The following is a 23,050-nucleotide window of genomic DNA, read 5'->3' on the forward strand; positions in this document are numbered from 1 at the left end:
TATGGAAAGCAGAGTGTATCTCGAGGTGAGACCTTTTGTCGCAAAATAACCATTGCGGTGCACGCGTCTCTGAAATCCATGCCCTGAATTACCATTCTAGCCCTCCGGTCCCCTCTCTTGGCTTCGGAGACTGTCCAGTTGACATAAAAAGCCTTAAAGCACATGATAGCTCTATCATGCGTCCGCCCCTTCCGCCATCTACTCAGTCTGCGAAATAGTGCCTTTGGTATCGCGAAAAGATCTCTCTCAACTACTACTATGACTCCCACCGCATGGACCCCAAACCGGTATCCCGCCACTCGCCGTACTGACCACTTCGACGTGTACAAGAGCGAGGCAAAGGGCGAAGTCCGCGTCCATGACCCTTATGTGTGGCTCGAGCAGCAGTCCGATGAAAGAGATCAGTGGATAGACACCCAACAGGCATTTACCCGGTCTTATCTAGACCAGAACCCCGACCGCCAGAAACTGGAAGATGAGATCAGGAAGAACACAGACTACGAAAAGGTATGAAGCGCTGTTTTGACGCTAGAGCAGGTACTAAAAACTCGGTGCACTTAGTTTACGCCTCCTAGTCTAAAGGATGACGGACGGTACTATTGGTTCTACAACAGCGGGTTGCAGGCCCAAAACGGTAAGGCCGGATCTCGCATCCCGTAGACTTTTGATCCGAGCTCTCCGTCAAGTCGTATACCGGTCCAAAGATACTTCTCTCCCCGACTTCTCAAAAGTCGAAGGCGCCGGGGGCGAAGTGTTCTTCGACGTGAGCCAGGCCTTTTCCACGCATATAATCGTTCTGACCTGGCCGGCCATCCTTCAAGCCCAATCTGCTCGCCGCTGATGGCACTGCTTCTCTCGCGACCTCCTCCTTCTCGAAGTCCGGTGAGCTATTCGCGTATGGCGTATCTCGTTCCGTGAGTTTGTCGGGGTTTCCCGAGACCAGTATGGACAGAACGAAACACTGACTGTTCTCTAGGGCAGCGATTTCTGCACTATCTATGTTCGACCTACGTCCTCTCCCTTCGCTGAAGTGAATGGCAAGGGCCCGGACCACAATGACCCCAAGGACGGTGGTCGGCTAAGCGACGAGATTCGGTTTGTCAAGTTTTCCGGCATTGTATGGACTCATGACTCCAAGGGCTTTTTCTACCAAGTTTGTGGCAACTATGATACACCGGAGTACGCTGCCTATACTAATCGCTTTTGTAACAGCGCTACCCTGAACGCCAGACTAACGGTTCTTCAGCGGAAGAACAGATCGGCATCGAGACTGAAGATGATAAGAACGCTATGGTCTTTTACCACCGTATTGGCACACCTCAGTGTAGAGCCGTCCCATCCGCCTTTCTTCACTGTCTTCACTGAGTTAATTATGTCCCTGCAGCGGAAGACATATTAGTTATGAAAAGTGACGAAAACCCGGAGTGGATGTTTTCCACCGAGGTCAGCGAGATGGACGGCAAATATCTGTCTCTTTACATTAACCGTGACACTGCACGAGTGAGTACTTTGCTACAGAATCTTGGCATACATGACTTATCCAAGCATTCAGAAAAACATGCTCTGGATAGCCGATTTAGAGGAGAATGAAATCGGTCCAAACATGAAGTGGACGAAGCTCGTCGACGAATTTGACGCAGAATTTGACGTGTAAGCACGATGTCGTCGCCTTCTGGTCTCCGAGTATTTACCATCGCTTTCTAGCATCGCCAACGATGGTACCAAACTTTATATCCGCACAAATAAGGATGCGCCGATGTACAAAGTGGTTACATGCGACCTGGCTCATCCGAAGGGCGAATACAAAGAATTTATCCCCGAGGACAAGAATGCTAAGCTGGAAGCGATCAAGGCTGTGGGCGGCGATAACTTCGCCTTGATTTACAAACGCAATGTAGGCACTAATCATCCCGATACAGGTATAAGAGTTCTTCCCATCATTTACGCCTTTGCGCATAGGTCCAGGATGAGATATATGTTCGTTCAATGGCCGAGGGGGCACCGCTCATTCGAGTTGCCGCCGATTTTGTCGGCACCACATATCTTTATGGACGCCGCTCCCATCCGCATGTCATGGCCACTCTGACGGGCTTTACTAACCCCGCCATTCATGCTATGTATGATTTCACTGAAAAAGATGAAGCCAAGCGGTGGAGAATCCTGAAGACTACTACCGTCGCAGGGATCGTGGCGGACGACTTCGTGGCTGAGCAAGTGTGGTACACGAGCAAAGATGGAACGAGGGTACCCATGTTTATAGTGCGGCTGAAAACAACAAAACTGGACGGTACCGCCCCGGCCATACAATATGGTGCGAATGAGGGTCTTCCATTTCGGTAGGCTCAGACTCTGACAAGTATTGAAGGGTACGGTGGTTTCAGTATCTCCATTGTCCCCTTCTTCAATCCTGGGATGCTCACTTTCCTGCAAAACTACAATGCCATTCTTGCTGTGCCTAATATTCGCGGCGGCGGAGAGTTCGGAGAGGCATGGCACTTGGCCGGGGTCCGAGAGCGAAGAGTCAGTGCCGCTGCTCGCCACAACTAAGCCATGTTGACATTGATAACAATGAATAGGTCAACGCGTATGACGACTTCATTGCAGCAACGTGCGTTCTGCCTGCTTTACGTCGAGATGTTTCCATCTAATGATATCTGTTTTGCAGAGAATTCCTGGTGAAAAATAAGTACGCCGCGCCTGGCAAAGTTGCCATCAACGGAGGTTCTAATGGAGGTGTGTCCCTGACATTGCGAGTGCTACTCAAGGAGATGCGTTGAACTTTTCCCTGCGGTCCAGGCTTGCTAGTCGCCGCATGTGCCAATCGCGCTCCGCAAGATACATTTGGCGCAGTTGTTTCGGAAGTTGGCGTGCATGATCTGCTCAAGGTTTGTTACTCTTTCTATGCCCCATGTCCCTGACTCACGGTTGGCTCTACCAAGTACGCCGATTTTACGATTGGTCAGTGCTGTTCTATCCTGGTGCAGACACAAATAGCATTGACCAATGACTTTAGGGAAGGCCTGGGTATCCGATTTCGGGGACCCCAAGGACCCTCATGACTTCGATTTTATCTATCCGATCTCGCCTCTGCATAATGTGTCGCCAGACAAGACGTTGCCACCGACGATACTCCTAACTGCCGATCGTGCGTATCGTTTCCTCCCCGTGACGCATTTCATTAACACAACCTTCATGAATAACCGGCAGATGATGACCGCGTGGTTCCTCTACACTCATTCAAGTTCGCAGCGACTTTACAGCACACGCTTCCTCACAATCCACACCCCTTGGTGATCCGCATAGACAAGAAAGCCGGCCATGGAGCTGGAAAGGCCACGGCACAACGGTGCGCCTTCTTTTCTGAGCATGCGTCGATTACAAGATTTCTCATGGCGAATCCGAATGGACAGGATCAAGGAATGGGCGGACAAATGGGGTTTCGTTGCCCAATCTCTGGGACTCACTTGGAGAGGTAGATAGGGTCCTACGACGTGCGTTGTACGGCATGCCGATTGATCTCCAACGAAGGTTTGTCGCGGCAGCGCGACTCGGCCGAGGGTTTGCGAGCGTCGCTCTAGAATGAGCAATGATATGGCTACCTCCCCATCATATGGACACCTGCTGACTCGCGGTGCTCTCCACGGTACTTGGCTATGCAATCGATAAGAATGACAGCGGTTGTTCGCCGGCCTCGAGGCGTTTACGAGCTCAAGTGGGAACCTTTTCGAGGTTTGATCTCAGTTTTTAGGACACGATTCGTCTTCGATTTGGGCATGGGTGCTTAGTATGAAACGTGAGTGATCAGTGACAGAAAAAACGGATATTCTAGCGCGCACCGTTGCTGTTCTCAGTGATGTAGAAGCGGCGCAAGATCAAGATCGCTTCCTCGCGACAGTACCCGCTGGTGGCCTTGTATGCAGGGTGCTTCGGGTGGGGCAGACTGATCATAATCTCATTCAGTCGTCATTCGGACCTTGCGTGACGACGAACCTCTCGTTCACGCCCAGGACACTTCCACACCCACCGAACCTGTCATTCTCGCATCCAAAGAAGACCTCCTTGATACCCATCTGTCGGAGCGCTGATGAGCACATAATGCATGGCTCGACTGTTACATATAGCGTTGTATCGGATAGCGGATACTCTGTGACTTCTGGGGTCAGGTCTTTGTTAGACAAAATGTAATCAATCGCCTCTAATTCCGCATGTCGCGTAGCCTGGAGGAGTAGTCCTGGTTATGCCTTACCTTCATCGATTTTATACTCATGCAAATGACACTCACATTTCTGAGTTCATTCGTCCTGTTTCGCGCTTCCGCGATCGCTCGACCGCCTCTAACGAAGACGCATCCAACAGGCACTTCTTGCGCTGCTAATGCTTCTTCCGCCTTGTGTGATTATACGGTGAACGCGCGCGGAGCATACGGGATACAAGGGGAACACACCATCTGCATTGCGCGTCGCATCCAACTGAGATGTACACTCGCTTCTATGTCTTCGCTATCATGAGCCGCCATGGATAATACTTGGTCCTCTGCATCCCCTCTGCAACCGGACCTCTCACAGTATACTGTTCTCGGTGCCATGGCTCGGACAGGCTCGGACGTTTATCTGGATCCTAGCACCGGTCTCTATGTTGATTGCCGGAATTAACCGAAGACGTCTTGACGCGAGTCGTCGATCCAACCTACCTTGCGTCCAGCTCGTCCCGCAACGCGGCAGTATTCATCTGCGACATTGATCGCAATGTTCGGTAAGTGGATGAAACAAGCTTTGCATTTTCCAAACGTTCTTACGCTGATTTCGCAGCTAGACTTGTTGCAGATGGATTGGCCGTCTTTCCTCCAAGCAAGACCATGACGCCTGGAGCCTCAACCTCTCGAGCCCTAAACCATCTGGTATGGCGGAGGACTTCATCTGCGGGTGTCTTCCGACGACCCATGTCTACTCCTGCCAACGATCCAGAACCTCCGAAGAACGAGAATATCCCTCATCGAACTGTTCGCCTGGTGGATCCCGAGACCTCTAAACTTCGACCACCCGCTCCTCTAGAAGAGATCTTGGCTTCGTTCAGCCGGAAAACACACTTCCTTCAACTCGTCTCCGAGAGACCGGAACCCATCGTTAAGCTTATTAACAAGGAGGAGGCGCGCCGGAAGCGCGTTCAGCAGCGAAAAGCACAACTTCAGAACAAGATGGAGGAGAAGGAGATTCAGATGACATGGGGCATCGCTTCGGCAGATCTGGAGCACAAGCTCAGAAAGGTCCGGCAGGAGTTAGAGAAAGGGAACCGTGTGGATCTGGTATATGCACCAAAGAAAGGACAGCCCTTACCGAGCCCTGCTGCGAGGGAGCAGCGAGTGAAGGAGACTCTGGACCTCCTTGCTGACATTGGTAAAGAATGGAAGCCACGAGAACAGACGGCGCGGATGATTGTCATCTATCTCGAGAAGCTGAAGAAATCATAGCGCAATTATGCAGCTCATACAATGCAAGAATACTACAGGTGCTAATGCTACATGCTCATGACTGGGCTGTCCGACGGTTCCGACTGTATCTCTTGCTAACGGGAAGCCCTCTAGTCTTCGAGGTGGGGATAGAATGCGCAAGGAATGATGGCGAGTAGGAAGGATAACCGTACGGACGCACGTCCACTACTGAGCGCTGCGTCTGTTCCGACGGGGTTGGCAGCCATTTTCCAACGAGCATATGCTGGAATCCCACAGGTACGGCGAACCCAGCCGCAACCAGGTCTTCCGCAATCTCCTGCAAACCGGGCGACCATCCAGGCGACACCCGTCCGGAGTCCATGTAAGCGGCGATGGACCTGCGCAGGAGCCGTCTCCAGTGCGACGGGCTGGTGCGCGGTCTGCGAGCACACATCCGAGGATGTCTGCTGAACACGTCGAGGGCGGCATTGAAAAATCGAGCATCAGGTTGAAAGACCGAAACGTTCTGTAGTGCGACTGAGTTCCCTGTCTTCATCTTGATCTCGTGCATAGCATCGACGACTGCCAACGCGCCGCTGTTCATGGATCGGAGCAACAGCATACCCATCTCCTCTGCTGCGTCATGGCGGCTGAGCTGATGCGGTCTCAGCCGGTCCCGGTGCAGAATGAAAGAAGCCCAACCAATAACATGGTCGGACGAGTAGGGTGTCCACCCAGCTTGACCTTCTGTACAGCTCTCGACGCCTTTCATCCGCAAACCTTTCTTGGACTCCTGGGCATAACATTGCATCATCGCAGTATATGCATGTATCGGGAGACACCAGGGCTGGACATTTGCATCTGGCTCCCAGCTAGCTCGTTCAGCCTGCCGTGCTAGCAGCCACACACGCTCGCACAGCCCCGTACGCCCCGTTAGTCGCAGCGCATTGATGACGACGGCGAAAAAATGCGGGCCATAACTGACTGCGCGCTGGAGGCGCTGTCTCTGGGAAGTCTCGGGATCTTGGTAAGGCATGGAAGCCCGAGCAGGGTGATTCACGATGAGCAGTTCCGGGAGCAGCTGGAACAGAATATCTGCAACGACATGTGGTCGGCCTGTCGCCACGAGGTGCGAAATATAAGCTATCACAGTGTACGAGTCGGCATGAGGGAGTGAATGCAATGCGCCGCCCTGGGATGCGGGCGCCACGCCCTCTTGTGGTTTATGAGCAGGTATAATCTCCGCCGTTAACGCCAAACTATGGTCCGTTTCGCTGTTCAGCTGACTGTCGTCCATGGTCACAGTAATATGTTCCGCCGATCTTCCTTCCGCCTCATCAATCGGTACCTGTACCGAGGATGCTGGATCTGTTGCGTTTTGACTACTGTCCTGCCGCCGGGTCTGGCCAATGATAGTCATATCCGGGAAGTCTAAGGTGAGGATGCGGTGTTCGGCACCCTCGCCCCATCGTCGCAATTCCTCCAATGCCTGCTCAGTAAGGCCATTTACACGCAAGACGGTCCCAGCTCTTATTAGAATGTTGAGAGTATCACGATTAGGCTGCAACGGCGGGGAACGACGACGTTGCATATGATCCAGGACTTTATTCGCCAGACCGAACGATTGACGATGCCGCAGAGCATAATACAAAAGCGAGTTGTACGTATTCATGTTCAGTGGGGGCCGTGCCCTGCTATCCCCATGGTTATACGAATGCGGCAAGTTGTCGAACAGTCGCCGCAATGCCGAGTGGATGTATGAGTATGCTTCCACCCGCCGAGGCCCATTGGGCCCGTCAACCCAGACATCTATGTCTCTGTACCGAGGCACAGAGTACATAGTTTTGACCAGCCTCGAAATATCCGAAAAAGGTAAGAGTTTGTCGTTCAGGAGGGTAGCGAGGTTGGCAAGGGCTTGTAATGCTGACCGAATCTGATGCGTGGGATTATCGTTACTAGGTATATCATCCCAGCACGCGGATATTGAGTTGAGGATGGAGCGGAGGATGCCCTGGGACGGGAACGGCGAAAGCTGCATGCGCCCAGTCTTCGGGATATGTACCCGAGTGGCAGCCTTTTCATCAGCGGCGTCGTTGGCTTCTGACATCGATTTGATGACCTGCTCCGTGATGGCCTTCCGTATCTGCCAGTCCTTAACCAGCAAGACGAATAGCAGGCACGCCACCAGGATCTCGCCTTGAAGGAGACAAGCATTGATGAGGCTCTCATACATGCCATTCGTGCGCTGATGACCGTACTTTCTTGCCTCCAGGAAAAACCGGACAGCCATGCGCGTAGTCTGATCTGTCACCATGCTCGAGCGAAGCTTCAAGACCTCCGGGCCTTCAGGCGTCCGAGCGAGGTCGAGGATAAGTCTCCGAACCTTTGCGCCATGCATTGGAAATGCTTTGCCTGGCATCGTGAGAGCATCTATGATAGCCTTCATCGTGGCGGCACGTAGTTTAATCCCGCCCTCCATCATTGAATGAGCCTCTTTGACGGCTTTCTTAGACAACCCTGCACGAATGAGACCATGAAGCACACAGTGTGCAGTCAGCCTCTGAGAGACAGGGCGCGAAAAATCGATTGGGTCGGGGAGTTGACGGAGCTTCGGAGGAACTTGGCCTGGTGATGCGTTCTTGTACTGGGCCAAAGCCATGGAATTGAGAATGAAGAAAGCATCTCTGATTTGACCCTCCTTGAAACATAACCGGACGGCTTGAGAGGCAGCCCTAGAAATCTGGGCGTCTGTGAGTTGAGCGGGTCTTGGCTCTGGTAGGGGTTCAGGCGTTTTCTCAGGGATGGTGGGACCAGGAGCAGGCGTGAAGGCAAGAGTAGCAGTGGCATATGACCTAGATGGTGTATATATGGATGGAGCTGGGGACGAGGTCCCTCGGCGGTGCCTACGAGAAGATAATGTCCCTGGTAGATGGCGAGACAGAGCCAAGGCATTTCTGGATATATTCGCCGCAGCAATATTCCCCCTCGCTAACGGCGAGGCGCCACAGGAAGGCAGTCTATGGAAGGCATTGGCAATGGCGGACCAATTGCATCGCATGAATCAAGCATAACTATATCGACATTGTCATGATTTCCGGCGTGTTGTGAGGGTTGTAATGCTCACCAGGCCCTCGAACCTGACCCGGAGTACCAACAGGCCCGGAAGAGTGAGTGCGACGAGCTCGCAAAGGGCCCTGTAGCAGTATTCCTCTGACGACCGGTACAGACGACGATGGTAGTCTGAGAAGGACCTTTCGTGCGTTCTCGTCGCCGACCTCGGTCTCGACATGATCTTCATTTCTAGATGTCACGTGACACCCGGTCGATTTCGACACTTCACAAGTTACAGAGGACGGTTGCGCTTTGCTCAGCGTCTCCGTTGACGGGAACTCGAGGGATCAGCGGGAATTGATATTTATTAGTCCCCCATGAGCTACGAAAGGCCGTATTACAACAAGAGGCGGAATCGAGGTACGACAATGCCCATGGGCCAGCGCGTCTTTCAGTCAGAGTAAGCGTCATGGCCTTATTACAGATGACTTCGACAATCCTCGACGGGAAGTGTACGAGACGCCAGAGCAGAAAATAAGAACCGCTATCATCCGCCTGGGTGAGGTGGTGAGTAGTCTGGAGGTAGCTTGTGCGCCCAAAGGAGCTGACGTGCCGGTTCAGGATGTTTTACAGGAGATCCCTCGAGTGGCGAAGCAGATTCGTGAACAAGCTGAGGGAAGTGTCCCCGCAATCTCGGAAGGGTTTCGAATAGGGTAATGTCCCCTTGTCTATGCGTATAGTTTACCTCGCGGCAGTTAACTGTATCTTCTTAGCGTCACTGAGGAGCCGTACAAGATTCCGTACTATGCCCATCTGCTCCGCCTTCTTCACGATCCCCCCGAAGGAGAGGCAGAGGCCTCCAGTAGTGGCGGGACATCACTAGGCAAACAAATATTGGAGGATTTCTGGAAAGGTTTCCAGGCGTTCCTAGATAAGCTGTCATGGAGAGAAACACGGTTATGCGTGAGTGCGCCAGTGATCTCCGGGATGCACAAAGTATGACATACCACATCAGATTCACTTCTTCGCCCACCTTACTATGGCAAAAGTTATCTCAGTCCAGTCCATGTTCAACCTCCTGCAATCGTTTGTGGCTGTTCTAGATGAATTCGGTGTTTCGCATGGGCGAGCCAAGAGGGCCGGCTTGTGCGCTGCACAAGGTCTGATGATTGTACGTGGCCGCCTATCTTGTGATGTCAAATTTTCTCATCTCGCTTGAGAGTAGGCGGGGAAAGTGCTGAAAGAAGACTCCGTAACGAACGTCATCGACATCATCAATGCCATTCAAATATACATCGAAACTACGTCCGCTGCAAAGCGTTTGGTGCAACCTATAGTGCACTATCACGCCGAGTCGGATACCCTCGAAAATGCTGACGAAGTACGTATTCGCTACCCTCCCGAGTAACGAGGAAGTCTTATGCCCGGGAAAGTTATTGGAAACAGCTCTGGCAGTATTGAAGACGCTCAATGCCTCTGACTTTGCCGAGACAGCAAACAGCTATCCTCAGCCATACGCTGATCTCCCAGGCCTGCCCGAGGGCGCGGCTCCGTTCGAGTTGCCATCAGTCCTTGTTCCCCCCGAGATTATTGAATTGGACGGCCTTGCGGCCGACACCAGCGAGGATGCACAAGTAAAGAAAGAAGAATGGCCAGAATACTACATCCGGCTCTTCGATAATGAAGTACGCTCTCTTTCGTTCGTACATTCCTGTGTCTGACCGGAAATGTGCTAGGTGACGCCTGACCCAGTGTCTCCTGCCGGTTACGCCGTACGCTCTGCTCTGCTCGACATCGTGGAGATCTTCGAAGTCAATCGTAAAGAGTGCGCCCGGCTTCTTATCGAATACCCGAAATGGACTCTGCCCGGTACGTTCAAGCCGAGACCTGGTACCCCAGCGGAGTTGCAGCCCGAGCCAGCCCCTGGCAAAAATTGGCAGCTGGAAAGCACGCTCATGGAGGTCAGTGGTAGGCTTCGCCGATAACTCATCTTAATTGATCACACTGCAGATTGTCCTTGGATCCCTGTTCGTTTTACCGGAGGCCACCTACAAAGCCATATATTACATCGGCCTGATCACTGAGATATGCAAACTGTCACCGTCTACGGTCGGTCCTGCTGTAGGGAAGTCCATTCGCCGCCTATATGCGTCCCTCGCGGATGGCCTAGACGTGGAGGTTGCCCGGCGTTTCGCCGAATGGTTCGCAATCCACATGAGTAACTTTGGGTTCCAATGGGTTTGGAAAGAATGGTAGGTGATGACGTTTGCCGCTAATGTCACACTATAATGCTTGCCATCGTTTAGGGTACCTGACGTGTCCCTAACGCATCAACACCCCAAGCGTGCGTTTATGCGCAGAGCGGTGGAATTTGAGATCAGACTGGCATACTTCGAACGGATTGCCAAGACGCTCCCTGAAGGTCTTCAGGCCGAGGGAGCCCACGTGCTGCCAGAGCACGCCCCAGGCCCTGACTTTGAGTACGACGAGCCTTGTGAGTACCCTGAAAGCAGGCTGGGCTACGTCATGGTGCTGACATAGCTGTAGCGAATCCTTACCACAATGCGGCTCAAAGTGTCCTGAACCTCCTGAAGGGTCGCGCGAAAGCGGACGACGTCTTGGCGCACCTCGAGACTTTGAAGACGACCATCGGCGAGACCGCAGAAGGTGATGTCAATGTTGACAGTGTGATCCGTTCTGTCGCAGTTCAGTCCCTGCTGAACATTGGTTCTCGGTCGTTCTCTCACTTCCTCAACGCTATTGAGCGTTACCTCGCTGTCCTTCGTAGCCTTTCTACCGGCGGTATCGATGCCAGGACCGACATCTTGACAGCCGTGTCGTTGTTCTGGAAGAGGAACAGGCAGATGATTTCGATTGTTTTCGACAAGCTCATGCAGTATCAGATCGTGGACCCGACAGATGTCGTCGCCTGGACGTTTACGAACGGGGTCGGCAACGAGAGGGGTGATACTGAAGGACCTTCCGCCATCAATGCACATGATTGGGATTTGCTGAAGGGTGCGCTAGATAAAGCTAATGGAAGAGTGCTCGTGGCTCGGAAGAGAGTGTCGGCCCTGCGAAAGGAAGAGGACGACACGCGAGCCAGAGTCAAAGCAAGTGGGGGAGACGTAGCGTCTATGGAGGTCGACGCTGAGGCTAAGCCAGGTCTGTTGCACTTTTATCATCCTCTCTGACTCAGTTGTCTGATGGTGACTCTAGACGAGCCTCCTGAATCCGCTGCGCTGACTACGGCCGTGAAGGCTTTCACCAGTCTTACCACCCAACAAAAGAATGCATTGGCGCGAGCGCTGGACGGATTCATTGCCTGCCTAGCACCCTTGTCATCCGATAGGCGTGCTAACCCCTACGCGCGTGAAGTTCTTACGGAAAAGGCCTGGCACAATCGCGCGAACTGGACTGACGATGACTGGAACGCATGGGAAACCTGGGGCTGGTACCGACACTTCTGCAGAGCGGTGAGTATTGTTCGCCGTCTATCATGGGTAGCACTGCTAAACCGTCTGTGCCTACAGTACTCCCCTTACCTCCGCAGTTATTCTACTACGCTTGGCACGGTTTCCCTCAAGAAGTTCGAGGGGTCAACAGACCCCGCAGCGTTACAAATTGTCAAGATCTGGAATGTCTCAATTGGAGAAGAGTCATGATGTCCATTGGATTCCATCTCCTTTACCATAGTTCAGTTTTAACTTGTATCATATTTCCTGACATTCCTGATGAGGCGGGTCGGGCTGTCTATGAATTTTATTGATTGTGATATTGCATTTACTGGGATGAGCCGGTGGCGCAGTTGGTTAGCGCGTATGCTTTACAACTAAGGGCGCATAAGGTCCTCGGTTCAAGTCCGGGTCGGCTCATGTCGTGAAGCTTTTAACTCTTTTCCGACCGCCGTAGCATGGTTGTCAGCACGCTACCCGAAAGTATCGTCATTTTTCGCCCCCAGACTCACCTCTGTTTCATCCAAAAGATGGCGGGACCAATGCAGTACATCTATTATATTTGTTCCATAGATCTACTCGGGTACAAGGAGTAAGGCTACAAAAGGCGTGTGGAGGGGGGTAGATGTGTAACACTAGTGTGTTTGCGCGATACGAAGTTACAAATCCAGCATAACCAGAGTCCAAACTCAAAAACAAATCGACGCATCACGAAGAAGGGTCAAGATATTAAAGGGTGTGCGCGTAGCATATAGCGAAGAAGAAAGTCGGCGTAGTGATGTGCAAAGCATTAAAGTTCAAGTCGTGTAGTGGTGCTTATCGTGTACAATGATTCCGCGAGTCCAAATGAGAGACAGGTCCGAACGAAGGTTTGGTAGTGGGTGGTGGATATCCCCTGTATGTCTTGCATGTCGTCGTCAACGCAAGAGCTTCCTAGCCCAGGACCCTAGACGTCGAGCGCACTAGCCTGCGAGCGGAACATAACCGACTTGGTGTGGACCAGGCGCCGGAAGGTACTAGTCGTAGCCTCGGTGGGGTCGACGATCTCGACGGTGGGAGCGGCCTTGAGCGCTTCAGCCTTCTCGATGACGGTGGTCTTCGTCGCCGCGCCCCACATCCGAGTGAAGAAGCCGCCAGTGGACCCGACGTCCTTCTTGGGAGTCGGCTTGTTCGCGGAAGGTTCATCATCCTCGGTGTGGTCAGAGAGCTGCACCTGAGAGTAGCTGTAAGACGTCGAGCGGCGAGAAGCTAGGTAGCTAGAGCGAGCGCTAGTCCGCGAGGATGCTGGGCTACCGTCGGGTCTAACGGTGGCAGTCGACGACGTCGAGGCCTTCCTTCCTTGCCTGTATGCGCGAGAGGGAACGGGCTTGAGCATGAACTTGGGCGCCTGCTTCGTGATGTCTTCCTCGAGCTCGTCCTCAGATGTCGCCGACGAAGCACCGCTATCCTCGGTCAAGGAACCAGAGTCGGACTCAGAGCCGCTAGCACCGCTGTTGCTGAAGCTGGAAGACGTAGACATCGGAGAAGGAGCCTTAGTCTCAGAGGAGCGAGAGGAGGAGGCAACGTTGAGGTACGTCTTCGAGAGGCGCTTGGCGATGCTCTTGAGGGCAGATGGTGCCGGCGGGCCAGGAGCGACAGCATCGTGAGGCGGGGTCGGGGGCATCTGCACTTGAGTCCTAGCCTTGCTGGCCTTGGAGACCTTCTCGACGGCGGCGGCCCTAGTTTCCTTTGTGGGAGGCATGAAGATGGCGTAGGTCTTGCTAGCCTCGGCCTCGTCGAAGCGGAGGTCGTAGTCCAAGAGGAAGAGCAGCTGGCGTTCCATGAGATTGACCTCGGCGATGTCGAAGATGTTAGCATAGATAGTCCAGTGCTTGTTCTTCGGCGAAGAGTCATTGAGATACTTGGCGGCCACAATGAGAGTCGCCAGGAAGACCCGGTGTCGCGTGCACGCCATACCTATGAGGGGTGAGTATGCTACACGGTGCACGACGAGGGAGACTGAGCTCACCCTTGGCCATCGTCGGCAGCTTGGAGCGCAGGCGGTTAAGGTAGATCAGGACCGTCAGGAGCGTCGGGGTTTGAACATTTGACGACTGCACAAGGCGGATGATGAACTCCTCGAGCGACGGCATCACCGGTGTTGAGGGGGCTTCCTCTTGCGACTCCTTGAAGGTCTTCTTGGCCGGGGTGTGCGGGGGCGTCAAGAGAGAGGAACCAGACTGAACCGGAGGCTCGTCAGCGACACTGATGACCTGCTTGCAGACCTGCGCGATGTAGCCTATCATGTCGAACGAGACGGGCTGGCGCATGAGGTCCACAACGGCAGGGTCGTGCTGGGAGCGGGGGAGGAGGGAAGCGGGGTGACGACGGTCTGAAGACATAATGTGTGGCGAAAGAGGGGATACCCGTCGAGGGGAGGTGTATAGAATATGGGCAAAAGAAAGAAACGCGAGGAGAGCCGGACGCTGGGCGGGTTGCTTTTATAGGCGTGACAGCGGACGCGGGCGGTCACGGGACGTGAAACAATGCCGAAAGCGTGCAAAGTAGTTGAACTAGTTCGCGGGTTGAAACCGGCCCTGCCAGTGCAAAGTGATGAAGGAAGAAGGTAAGGATGTCTGGCGGGGCGCCCGGCTACTTATACGCCCAGCGGCGGCTGGCTCGCATGTCTCATGGCTGGCACGGCAGCGGCTGTCTTGCGGTTGACGGTGCTGCGCCGGCCAGTCTGGCTTGCAAGGGTAATTCGGGCTTGTGGGTCCCAGTTTGTCCAGGGCGCAGACTCGTACTCAGGCGTCGCGGAGTTTGAAAGTAGGCGTTCAGTAAACACGTGTCGCTACGCGTGCCGGCGCGTCAATGACGGTGCAACGCGTGTCCGACAGCAGACGCAGCGGGAAGGCGATAATGGCGGGCTTCTACAGCGTTTTCCCTTCCAAGTAGCTGCATCATTTGCGACTTGGAACACGTTTGGCATAGTGCGTCCATGCTCGCTGTTGTATCGGACTGGTTCGCCCCGTTGGGTCTCATTTTCGGGGGATGTTGCAGGTGAGGGACCTGCTCTTTCGCATAAAGTTACGCTGCTGAAATCTAGGCTACAGTAATGCTCTGACGCTAGAACAACTTACCTCTCTGTATCCCGACTCTGGACATATCATCACGTTCGCCCAGTACCTCCTCGTCTCCCTTCGTGGCCTCCCAAACCTGGTCTCGGTTACGTATCCCAGCAAAGACACAGGGCTACTTCATTATGTCCCCATACCGCACCTCAAACGACCACGTATACCCCTCAGAGCATACATCATACAAGTCGTTCTATTTCTCTTCGTATCCATCCTGAATAATATGGCGTTCGCCTATAAGATCCCTATGCCAGTACATATAATATTCCGCAGTGGCGGTTTGGTCGTCAGCATGTGCCTAGGCTGGTTAGTGATGGGCAGAAAGTGAGTATTCGATTGCCATCTTACCTGCACCGGGACGCTTCTCAATGCATCCCTGCTCGCGTAGGTACACCCTTACACAAGTACTATCCGTGCTCCTAGTAACAGCCGGCGTAATCATCACAACCTACTCCGCCTCGCAAACGAAGAACCCCTCCAAGTCCGGTTCCACCCTCAACACCACCACCGCCTCCACAGACACCCTCACGTACTTCACCGGCATCGCCATCCTCGCCCTCGCCCTGCTCTGTTCCGGCTTCCTCGGCCTCGCGCAGGACAGGATGTACTCCAAGTACACGCGCCCCTCGGCGCCCGAGAAGACGGAGAGAAAGGCGGACGAGAAGCCGCAGTGGCAGGAGTCGATGTTCTACCTGCACTTCCTCGCCATGCCGATGTTCTGGTTCGTCAGGGAGGACCTCGGCGCGCAGCTCGCGAGCGTCGCGTCCGGCCCTCGGATCCAGGTGAACCTCGATCCCACAGCTTCGAACCTTCTCGTGCTGCCGCCTCCTCTGTCCAATACCACCGCCCCGGGATCCCCATCGCCCGCATCACCCACGTCCCTCTCCGTCCCAGTGGGCCTCCTCTCACTGGTGCTGACCACCATCACCTCCCTCGTCTGCATATCCGGCGTGCACCGCCTCACCGCCCGCGTTTCCTCGCTCACCGTCACGCTCGTGCTCACCGTGCGTAAAGCCGTGTCGCTGATGATCAGCGTGTTGTTCTTCAAGGCTGGGAAGGGCCAGGCGGATATGACGATGATGTGGCTGGGCGCGGCGCTCGTGGGCGTCGGGACGGTGGGATATACTATTGGAGGTTCGACTGGCAAGAAGATAGAGAAGGAGAAGAAAACACAGTAGAGCATACATGTAGACAACGCGCGGTGTCCCGATATCTTGTTGTATTGTATGGAGTTGCTGTCGTTCAATTTATTGCATAGATGCTTTTCATCCGGGTTTGACAGGATGCCTCCCGGGTCGTACGACTATCCGTCCTGCCGGTGGTTAAATGACCACTCACGGCGCCCCCTTGTATTCTACACTTTGACCCAGAAAATATACCCTGTGTTCAACATAATAATTACGAAGGCGAGTGAGGCGAGTCCAGTCAGACATCCTCCGGCACCGGACATCGCTTCCGCGGATGTTCATCTTTACAAGACCTTCACGTACGAAGCGGGGACTAACCCTCGTTTGCCATTCAGCTCCGCGGTCCACCTGCGATGTGCACGGTCAATCACGAGGCAAGCGGGAAAGGTAAGGGATTATCTCACCAATCATCCGAAGTGTGTTCCACCACGAGTATCCTCTGCGACGCCTGCAGCTGGAGATCGCCAGGGTCCTGGGCAATACATCAGCCTCAGTCATGAAGCAACAGATGTATAGTGTTTTGTCTACCTCGCTGGAATAGTCGTACAAAGCTTCTGCCCATTCCCCCTGCGCCTCTTCTTCCTCGGGCTCGGGCTCAGGTTGCGGCGCATGCGGCGGCTCCTCAGAACCAGCCCGCCTCGGGGGTGGTGCAAAGTTGTTCCTGCGCGGGGCGAACGCAGGCGGGTTCGGCGGGGCAAGCGCCGGCGGGGACTTGCCCTTGTTGGCGGACGAGCCTCGCAGCGACGTGAACAGGTTCTTCGCGGAGGACGTGTCGACGTCAGAGCCGAATTTCTGTGGACAATACTTGGGTCACCGCTACCCTTACTCACACAGTGCTTGTAGCGAGTGTACTTACACGAACAGTCGTCAAGGTAGCGGTGCTCGGTACGCGCTCATGGGGTTCGTGTTCAGACGATGACTGAGTTGAAGTCCTTCGAGGGGGAGCGGGAGGCTTGCCCAGCGACGCATCGCTGCTTGGAGAAGAACGGAAGGCTGCAGCTGCAGCCGCGACTCGTCCCACGGAATTCGTTATCGCAGGGTCTGATGCCTATTAGAGGTCATGCGGATCAGTGACAAGGCAATGCTCTACATATTGGACTGCAAATGTATCTCCAGAACACAGTAGACACTGTGAAGACTCACAGCAGCAGCATAAGGGCTGGACTTGGGCACGCCATGCCTCAGGCCTGCGGACACAAGCTGGGACGTCGCTTGAGGGTTTGATGCTAATGCCCTATGCACCGCAGATGCAGCAGCACCAGCAGCATCCTTTGATCCACTCGCGTCTGCTCCGGCGGTGCCCCCGAGAACGTCGGGTCGGGACGAGAAGTACCTAACGAAGGTGGCGTTAGCCTGATCGTGAGTTCAGATTCCTAGAAACACTCCGCCAAGCTATAGCTACGCAACTCGTCCAATAAAGAGAAGAAAGCTTCCTTTTCGTCCGATGATAGATTCGAGAAAACCATCGAGCCAGCACTTGGGAGTAAGCGCCGCGATCCGGATAGAGGCCATCTCGATCAATGCGAACAACTCACACAATGTTGTGGACCGAGGTGACCAGATATACCCATTCATATCGCCCGGCAAAGAGAACCCATAAGTTTACATTTTGAGGCAGGTATGCTAAGATATTGTACTTGCAACTCCAATCATCTAGAGAGTACATACGCGCATAAAGACAGACAAGAAAGCATACAGACTTGGCGACGGGGACAGAATGGTGAGGGGCTTAGACATAAGATCCTGGTGTAGTGTATCAAGCAGTGTCACTAATAAAAAATCTCGAAACAAGGTGAGTATGTACAGCATGACGCTCCCGATTATACAGGATCATCCCCAGTTGAACATGGAATCAAAGTTATCTCCTGAGCCTTGGCCTCCACCACCCTGATTACTTTGTTGCTGATACTGTTGCGAGGCCGACATGGGTATTGGGGTAGAGGAGGTTGCGCGTCCAGAAGACGGATCCTGCATCTGTTGCTGACCACCAGATGGCGAACCAGCGAACGGATATCCGCCACCCTGCTGCCACGCCTGCGATTGATCAGCAGACCCAGCACCGCTTTGACCGCCACCGGCAGATTGCATATTAAACGAGCCCTGGGACGCCTGCCCTTGGCCCATACCCATACTCATCTGCTGCTGCCAGTGGTTTCCCCCGGCAAGCTGCTGCGGATTGACAAACCCGCTCCTAGCGGCTGCCGCCTGCTGAGCTTGCATCATCATCCGCTGATAATCGTCCTGGCCTGGAGGGTGCGACGACATCTGCTGTGCCGAAGGCGCCCTCATAGGGACTCTCGGCGTCATCGGAGATTGACCACTGTCGGAAGGAGACCGGGTGCTCCGCGCGATCCCGGGAATCGCAGCATTATTTGAACGCAAAGGATTGAATTGCTGATGCGAGCTTCCTTCCCCACCATGATTTGGCCCTACCATGGGAGACCCCATACGAGCCGACTGCGGCGGCGACCCCGCCTGAGCTTGCTGCTGCTGCTGCTGATGATGATGATGCTGTTGCTGCTGCTGCTGCTGCTGTTGTTGTTGTTGTTGCTGCTGCTGCTGCCGCATCTGAGCGTACAGCTGGGGATTAATCTGGGCATTCATCATCGCAGGATTCATATTTTGCAGCATATTCCCTCGCTGCTGCTGCATAAGCAACAGCTGCTTCTGTTGCGGCGTCAGGTTATTGAGGTTGATCCCAGACATATTCGGCCCTTGCCCCATGCCAGAGGGACCCGCGCCACCCATGTTAGGAAGGTTCGGATTATGGCCGAAAGGAAGCTGATTTCCCTGCATCGACTGCCCTGGCATCTGTTGCTGGCCCATCCCCGATTGCGGGCCGAGAGGATTGGAGCTATTCCCAGCCAAGAACTGAGCGCTCGCCGGCATGTTATTGTTCTGTGCCTGCTGCTGCATCCCTGACATACCAGGATGCTGCTGCCCCAGGCCGGGCGGTCGCTGGCCGCCACCCCCTTGCTGGTTCATCTGGTTCTGCCGTGCCATCGTCTACAGCAGAAAAAGAAGTCAGCGCTCGGAGAAAGGGCCTCGCGAAAGGCATCACACGCACCTGGAGAGCCTGCATTCTCTGCAGCTGCAACTGCAGCGGCAGCGACATGAACCCCGGCATCGTCTGACTCAAGTACTGCATCATCGGGTGCATCGGATTCTGCAGGATCTGGTAGTTGTGGATCGCGTTCGGCCCGAGCGAGTTCAGCGCAGCGATCTGCGCCGGCGTCAGATTGCTCGGTATGGAGTTGTTCATCGGAGCCGAGCCGGGCCCGGACATATTGGGTGGGCTCGAACGGTGTGCATTCTGCGGCATCATCCCCTGTGGCATGGAAGGGACATGGTGCTGCTGCGAACCAGCGGGTGGCGGTGACATATGGTTCCCGCCGGCACCAGGCATACCACCACCACCGACACCTTGCTGGGCATGCTGTTGCTGCTGCATCATCGCCTGCTGGTATTGCTGCAGCTGGCGCATCCGCTGTGCATCCATACCGTGGCTCGGGGACGCAGACGGCGGTATCGACGGCGACGGAACAATGGGCGTGCCCATCTGCGACGGCGCGCGCATCATATGCGGCGGACTTGCGCTCGTCATGGGTCTCTGGGGGGCTCTGGGGAGTATTTGCGCTGGGTTCGAGGGTATGGGCGTAGACGGCGCGCCCATGGCGCCCGGTTGCTGCGGAGGCATGCTCATACCGCTTGGAGGGGCGGGCATGATTTTACTCTCGCCGGTGTCCCTGCGCTTGCCGGCCAAGTCACCCTGCGAGGGTTCTTCCGTTCTCTCCCGTTTAAGACTGGGCGACGCAGAAGACGTCATGCGGGACACGGTCGCAGCAGCAATCTGCTGCTGATTGCGGGCAATATCGTGAGCAAACACTATAGGAAGCTGGCTGTACAACTGGTTGATGCGTTCCATGGACGTGAATTCGACGGGTGGTGGCGGGTTCATAGTAGGTAGACGGATACCCTGATGATTTCCCTGGTATCATCTGTAAGTTTCGTTAGGAAATGGCCACCGGGGATGAACTCACCACTTTGCTGCTCTCGTCGTGGGCAGCGGCGAGCCATGCTAAATTCGACTCTATTCGCGCCGAGTACCTAATTACCGAGAGTTAGAGTTAGACGGAGCAAATGGAGATAACTGACGGTGTCACTCACTGCTGGCAACGAGCCTCCGTGAGCGGGATACCACGCGCGTGGAACTCCATGTATATCCTAACAAGGAATCGCATTGCTTCAATCTCCGAGAACGGAGATAGTTAAACTAAGTGTACCGACCTCAGAAGCTCCGAATTTAGCTGCAAAATGGTAACAACCTTTGACTCGGCGGGGTGGCCAGACGACGAGCCACCCGACTGCTGGTGCGAGCGCGCACGGAGGGCCGGGGATCCCGGCCAGGCCTGAGAAGAAGGACCTGCAGATGCATTGCTCTCGTGCGCGCTGGCTTCGTTCTGAGGGGTTTGTCGAGACTCCTGGGCTTGCTGAGCCTGATGTTGTCCCAGCGCGGAAGAGCCGCCCGTGGGTGGCGCAGGGTGTGGAGAAGGAAGCGGTGCATCAGCGCGAGGCGAGGACGAAACCTTGGACTCGTCCACGTTGCCGTCCGAGTTCTCCATGGCTGGTGTACTGAGAGGACTAGATGCGGCGTCCGCTCGGTCCGCTGGCGGTGCTTCTTCGGAAGTGGAAGCCGCGTTACCTGTAGAGGATCCATCCTGCTGCTCAGCTTCCTGTTGCTTCTCCTCTTTCTCGTTTCGCAGCGGCTCGTCGTCGGGGGCAGTTGAGAGCTCGCTCAGCGGTGTAGACTGCCGCGATGCACTGTCCACGGCGCCTGACGGCGCTCCCGGATGCGATGCATCTGCATCGTTCTGTGGCTCGTGCCCGCTCGCCTCGGGTGCGGGGGCTGTCTCGTCATGCACTTCGGCGGGCGAGGAGGGGGACGTGCCGGGCAGAGCGGGGTCGGTGCCGTCGACGGGGGTGACGGGCCCATGGGACGAGTAAAAGTCGGGGCTGGGGTTAGGGTGCACCAACACCTTTGCAGCGTTGTCAAAGGGGAGGTCCTGGTGGCGGGAGTCGTCGCGGGTGCGGGGCGCCCAGGAGGGGAGCGGGTCGTTCTGCAAGATGAGGTTTGCCTTTGGGGAGAGATGATGAGGGTGATTGTGATCGAGATGCAGCATAATATAACGAGACGAGTTCCTCCCGAAATAGTCGAACTGGACGGTCCACGCTATGCAAAGATTGGCGTTGCCAGCAGGCGGCAGAGCGAGCCCCGGGCGGTCGGGGGCAGTCCGTGCCAAGCAGCCGAACCAAAGCACGAGCCGAGATCAGAGCAGCAGCTGGCAGCAGAGCACCCGTCTACGAACTATCTGGACTTGTCCGAAACGTTACAGCGTAATCTGCAGCTCGATAACACGATTTGCGTTCTTTCCGCAGGGAATTGGGAACAGCAGAGCGGTGGCTGCGCGGCGTGTGACCTGCGTGCCTGTCTCGGAGCGCTGCCAGGCGGAGCATGAATCAGCCACCGGCGCAGGCAGACCGGGCTGGCCATCGTGCCGCACGACGACGACGACGACGACGGCGACGGTCGAACGCAGGAAAGAGTACGGGGCAGCGGCAACACAGGCTACTTATATACATGTGAGACCCGCCACAAGTAAGATACGAGCGAACAGGCACCCTGACGTATTACATACCAGAAAGAACACCGCAATCTAGCGTGATCGGCGCGACCGACCTTCCCGTTCATACATTTTCAATTCTCCATCAACCACACTTGGCTTTTTCCGGTCTCTTTCGGTCGACATGCCACCAACCGTTGCAGTCGTCGCCCCCGGGCTAAGTATATTCGCTCTGGCAGAAATATCTGTACACACTCTATTCCCAGCCCCATGCATGCCAGCCTCGAGGTCGCGCAGAAGAAACGGAGCCAGTACCTCTGAACCTCACCACCGACAAGTGGATCCATATCTGATCAGGCGTCATAGATCTCCAGGCTAGGCTTCGCGACCTCCCATACCTTAGTCGACACTTCTCGGCCAATCCTGGTCTTCCCATACTCCCAGCTGACGGACCTGAGAGTGGCCTGCTCGATGGGCTTACCGCGCTCTGCCGCGGAATCTCCGGAGACCGGACAGCGTCAAAGTTTACTGGATGCCGCCTGGTTCAGTCAGAGCAGATCAGTGCGTGAATAGGTCGCAGACGTACCAGCTACAACTCGTATATCAAGTAGCGGCCCAATAAATCACCGGTTTTCATTGTGACATGCGGGAAATGCAATTGATGCCGGAAGCAGAATTGTATAATGCGCTCTGGTACACGCAGAATATACCACCGGCCATTCTTGTCACCTGGAGATAAGCCTGGCATCAAGATCAAGTCGCAGTTATCGCAAATAGCCCAGAGGACATACCGGCCCATCTGACGGCGCGGGATCACTGACTGTGATAGCCAGCCATCACCGCAGAGGCACAACGCCTCTTTGAGATACGTTGGACACCTCGCAGAACAGAGAGGTTGGATCTACCGTGTGTTGAAGTCAGTATCTTCCGAAATCGTATACCTGCATCAAGAGCCGTAGGCATTCTTCCCTCGGGATCGAGAACCAGAAGAGGAAGCTATTGTCTTCCTCTACTGCTCTGAATCCCAGAGGCACATGCGTGATTCAAGCGAATAACCATCACCGGTGCCAAGAATACCTGGAATGCAGTGTTTTCCTATTAACTCCTCGCGGGCATATCCCAAGTGAGCAACAATAAATTGACCAACCCAGTCGACACCAGGAACAACCGCGATCGTGTCGGACAGACTATCTGA

At 54.7% G+C, this 23,050-nt stretch overlaps 9 protein-coding genes and 1 non-coding gene across 10 annotated transcripts; 5 read left to right on the forward strand and 5 right to left on the reverse strand.

Moving 5' to 3' along the window:
* The first annotated feature begins 167 nt into the window (after window positions 1–167).
* Window positions 168–3,942, forward strand: GLOTRDRAFT_71317 (prolyl oligopeptidase). The gene is made up of 19 exons (XM_007864404.1): window positions 168–507; window positions 562–634; window positions 687–763; window positions 822–914; window positions 977–1,153; window positions 1,213–1,324; window positions 1,385–1,500; window positions 1,553–1,650; window positions 1,705–1,894; window positions 1,960–2,311; window positions 2,366–2,520; window positions 2,577–2,608; window positions 2,666–2,733; window positions 2,797–2,885; window positions 2,940–2,958; window positions 3,014–3,145; window positions 3,208–3,346; window positions 3,411–3,780; window positions 3,837–3,942. The coding sequence occupies exons 1-18, from the start codon at window positions 259–261 to the stop codon at window positions 3,478–3,480; spliced, it is 2,241 nt and encodes a 746-aa protein (XP_007862595.1). The 5' UTR covers window positions 168–258; the 3' UTR covers window positions 3,481–3,780; window positions 3,837–3,942.
* Window positions 3,701–4,557, reverse strand: GLOTRDRAFT_71318 (cytidine deaminase-like protein; the record flags this gene model as incomplete). Its single annotated transcript, XM_007864405.1, has 5 exons — window positions 4,445–4,557; window positions 4,283–4,387; window positions 3,991–4,217; window positions 3,837–3,940; window positions 3,701–3,780 (listed from the first exon to the last, which is right to left on the reverse strand). The coding sequence occupies exons 1-5, from the start codon at window positions 4,514–4,516 to the stop codon at window positions 3,701–3,703; spliced, it is 588 nt and encodes a 195-aa protein (XP_007862596.1). The 5' UTR covers window positions 4,517–4,557.
* Window positions 4,558–4,939: 382 nt separating this feature from the next.
* On the forward strand, window positions 4,940–5,467 carry GLOTRDRAFT_34401 (uncharacterized protein; the record flags this gene model as incomplete). Its single annotated transcript, XM_007863568.1, has 1 exon — window positions 4,940–5,467. One exon carries the CDS (start codon window positions 4,940–4,942, stop codon window positions 5,465–5,467), a length of 528 nt encoding a protein of 175 aa, XP_007861759.1.
* A 55-nt stretch (window positions 5,468–5,522) lies between these two features.
* On the reverse strand, window positions 5,523–8,486 carry GLOTRDRAFT_103658 (uncharacterized protein; the record flags this gene model as incomplete). Its single annotated transcript, XM_007864572.1, has 1 exon — window positions 5,523–8,486. One exon carries the CDS (start codon window positions 8,484–8,486, stop codon window positions 5,523–5,525), a length of 2,964 nt encoding a protein of 987 aa, XP_007862763.1.
* A 326-nt stretch (window positions 8,487–8,812) lies between these two features.
* GLOTRDRAFT_71322 (uncharacterized protein) lies at window positions 8,813–12,260 on the forward strand. The gene is made up of 13 exons (XM_007864406.1): window positions 8,813–8,899; window positions 8,964–9,046; window positions 9,101–9,192; window positions 9,253–9,442; window positions 9,495–9,650; window positions 9,705–9,860; window positions 9,913–10,164; window positions 10,216–10,440; window positions 10,490–10,731; window positions 10,786–10,973; window positions 11,027–11,644; window positions 11,699–11,955; window positions 12,013–12,260. Exons 1-13 carry the CDS (start codon window positions 8,857–8,859, stop codon window positions 12,142–12,144), a joined length of 2,634 nt encoding a protein of 877 aa, XP_007862597.1. The 5' UTR covers window positions 8,813–8,856; the 3' UTR covers window positions 12,145–12,260.
* Window positions 12,261–12,272: 12 nt separating this feature from the next.
* Window positions 12,273–12,354, forward strand: GLOTRDRAFT_t28. Its single transcript has one exon. It is a non-coding gene; the product is annotated as a tRNA-Val (tRNA).
* A 1,312-nt stretch (window positions 12,355–13,666) lies between these two features.
* GLOTRDRAFT_34696 (uncharacterized protein) lies at window positions 13,667–14,315 on the reverse strand (the record flags this gene model as incomplete). The annotated part of the gene is made up of 3 exons (XM_007863588.1): window positions 13,667–13,890; window positions 13,943–14,108; window positions 14,160–14,315. Coding segments are annotated over 3 exons (546 nt in total), but the record flags the coding sequence as incomplete, so codon positions are not given.
* Window positions 14,316–14,824: 509 nt separating this feature from the next.
* Window positions 14,825–16,225, forward strand: GLOTRDRAFT_114300 (UAA transporter; the record flags this gene model as incomplete). Its single annotated transcript, XM_007864407.1, has 3 exons — window positions 14,825–14,973; window positions 15,027–15,371; window positions 15,436–16,225. Exons 1-3 carry the CDS (start codon window positions 14,912–14,914, stop codon window positions 16,223–16,225), a joined length of 1,197 nt encoding a protein of 398 aa, XP_007862598.1. The 5' UTR covers window positions 14,825–14,911.
* GLOTRDRAFT_109808 (uncharacterized protein) lies at window positions 15,998–17,726 on the reverse strand. The gene is made up of 6 exons (XM_007864408.1): window positions 17,642–17,726; window positions 17,378–17,567; window positions 17,091–17,282; window positions 16,763–17,026; window positions 16,639–16,706; window positions 15,998–16,547 (listed from the first exon to the last, which is right to left on the reverse strand). Exons 1-6 carry the CDS (start codon window positions 17,698–17,700, stop codon window positions 16,382–16,384), a joined length of 939 nt encoding a protein of 312 aa, XP_007862599.1. The 5' UTR covers window positions 17,701–17,726; the 3' UTR covers window positions 15,998–16,381.
* A 60-nt stretch (window positions 17,727–17,786) lies between these two features.
* GLOTRDRAFT_136496 (uncharacterized protein) lies at window positions 17,787–21,636 on the reverse strand. The gene is made up of 5 exons (XM_007864409.1): window positions 20,522–21,636; window positions 20,402–20,458; window positions 20,275–20,341; window positions 19,302–20,222; window positions 17,787–19,240 (listed from the first exon to the last, which is right to left on the reverse strand). Exons 1-5 carry the CDS (start codon window positions 21,412–21,414, stop codon window positions 18,065–18,067), a joined length of 3,114 nt encoding a protein of 1,037 aa, XP_007862600.1. The 5' UTR covers window positions 21,415–21,636; the 3' UTR covers window positions 17,787–18,064.
* Between the last annotated feature and the right edge of the window lie 1,414 nt (window positions 21,637–23,050).

Source organism: Gloeophyllum trabeum (assembly GCF_000344685.1).
Source record: "Gloeophyllum trabeum ATCC 11539 unplaced genomic scaffold GLOTRscaffold_00002, whole genome shotgun sequence".
Lineage (NCBI taxonomy): Eukaryota > Fungi > Basidiomycota > Agaricomycetes > Gloeophyllales > Gloeophyllaceae > Gloeophyllum > Gloeophyllum trabeum.

What these genes read in the sequence shown, in the direction of transcription:
- GLOTRDRAFT_71317 (XM_007864404.1), top strand. Translation starts at nt 259, where the DNA reads ATGACTCCCACCGCATGGACCCCAAACCGGTATCCCGCCACTCGCCGT. An exon ending in AGAACACAGACTACGAAAAG is followed by an intron (nt 508 to 561) that starts GTATGAAGCGCT and finishes CGGTGCACTTAG; the next exon opens with TTTACGCCTCCTAGTCTAAA. An exon ending in GACGACTTCATTGCAGCAAC is followed by an intron (nt 2,609 to 2,665) that starts GTGCGTTCTGCC and finishes TCTGTTTTGCAG; the next exon opens with AGAATTCCTGGTGAAAAATA.
- GLOTRDRAFT_109808 (XM_007864408.1), bottom strand. Translation starts at nt 17,700, where the DNA reads ATGGTTTTCTCGAATCTATCATCGGACGAAAAGGAAGCTTTCTTCTCT. An exon ending in TTCTTCTCTTTATTGGACGA is followed by an intron (nt 17,568 to 17,641) that starts GTTGCGTAGCTA and finishes CACCTTCGTTAG; the next exon opens with GTACTTCTCGTCCCGACCCG. An exon ending in GAACACACTTCGGATGATTG is followed by an intron (nt 16,548 to 16,638) that starts GTGAGATAATCC and finishes AACGAGGGTTAG; the next exon opens with TCCCCGCTTCGTACGTGAAG.
- GLOTRDRAFT_71322 (XM_007864406.1), top strand. Translation starts at nt 8,857, where the DNA reads ATGAGCTACGAAAGGCCGTATTACAACAAGAGGCGGAATCGAG. An exon ending in CCCTCGAAAATGCTGACGAA is followed by an intron (nt 9,861 to 9,912) that starts GTACGTATTCGC and finishes TGCCCGGGAAAG; the next exon opens with TTATTGGAAACAGCTCTGGC. An exon ending in CGACGCTGAGGCTAAGCCAG is followed by an intron (nt 11,645 to 11,698) that starts GTCTGTTGCACT and finishes TGGTGACTCTAG; the next exon opens with ACGAGCCTCCTGAATCCGCT.
- GLOTRDRAFT_136496 (XM_007864409.1), bottom strand. Translation starts at nt 21,414, where the DNA reads ATGCTGCATCTCGATCACAATCACCCTCATCATCTCTCCCCAAAGGCA. An exon ending in CTAAATTCGGAGCTTCTGAG is followed by an intron (nt 20,459 to 20,521) that starts GTCGGTACACTT and finishes ATTCCTTGTTAG; the next exon opens with GATATACATGGAGTTCCACG. An exon ending in ACGACGAGAGCAGCAAAGTG is followed by an intron (nt 20,223 to 20,274) that starts GTGAGTTCATCC and finishes AGATGATACCAG; the next exon opens with GGAAATCATCAGGGTATCCG.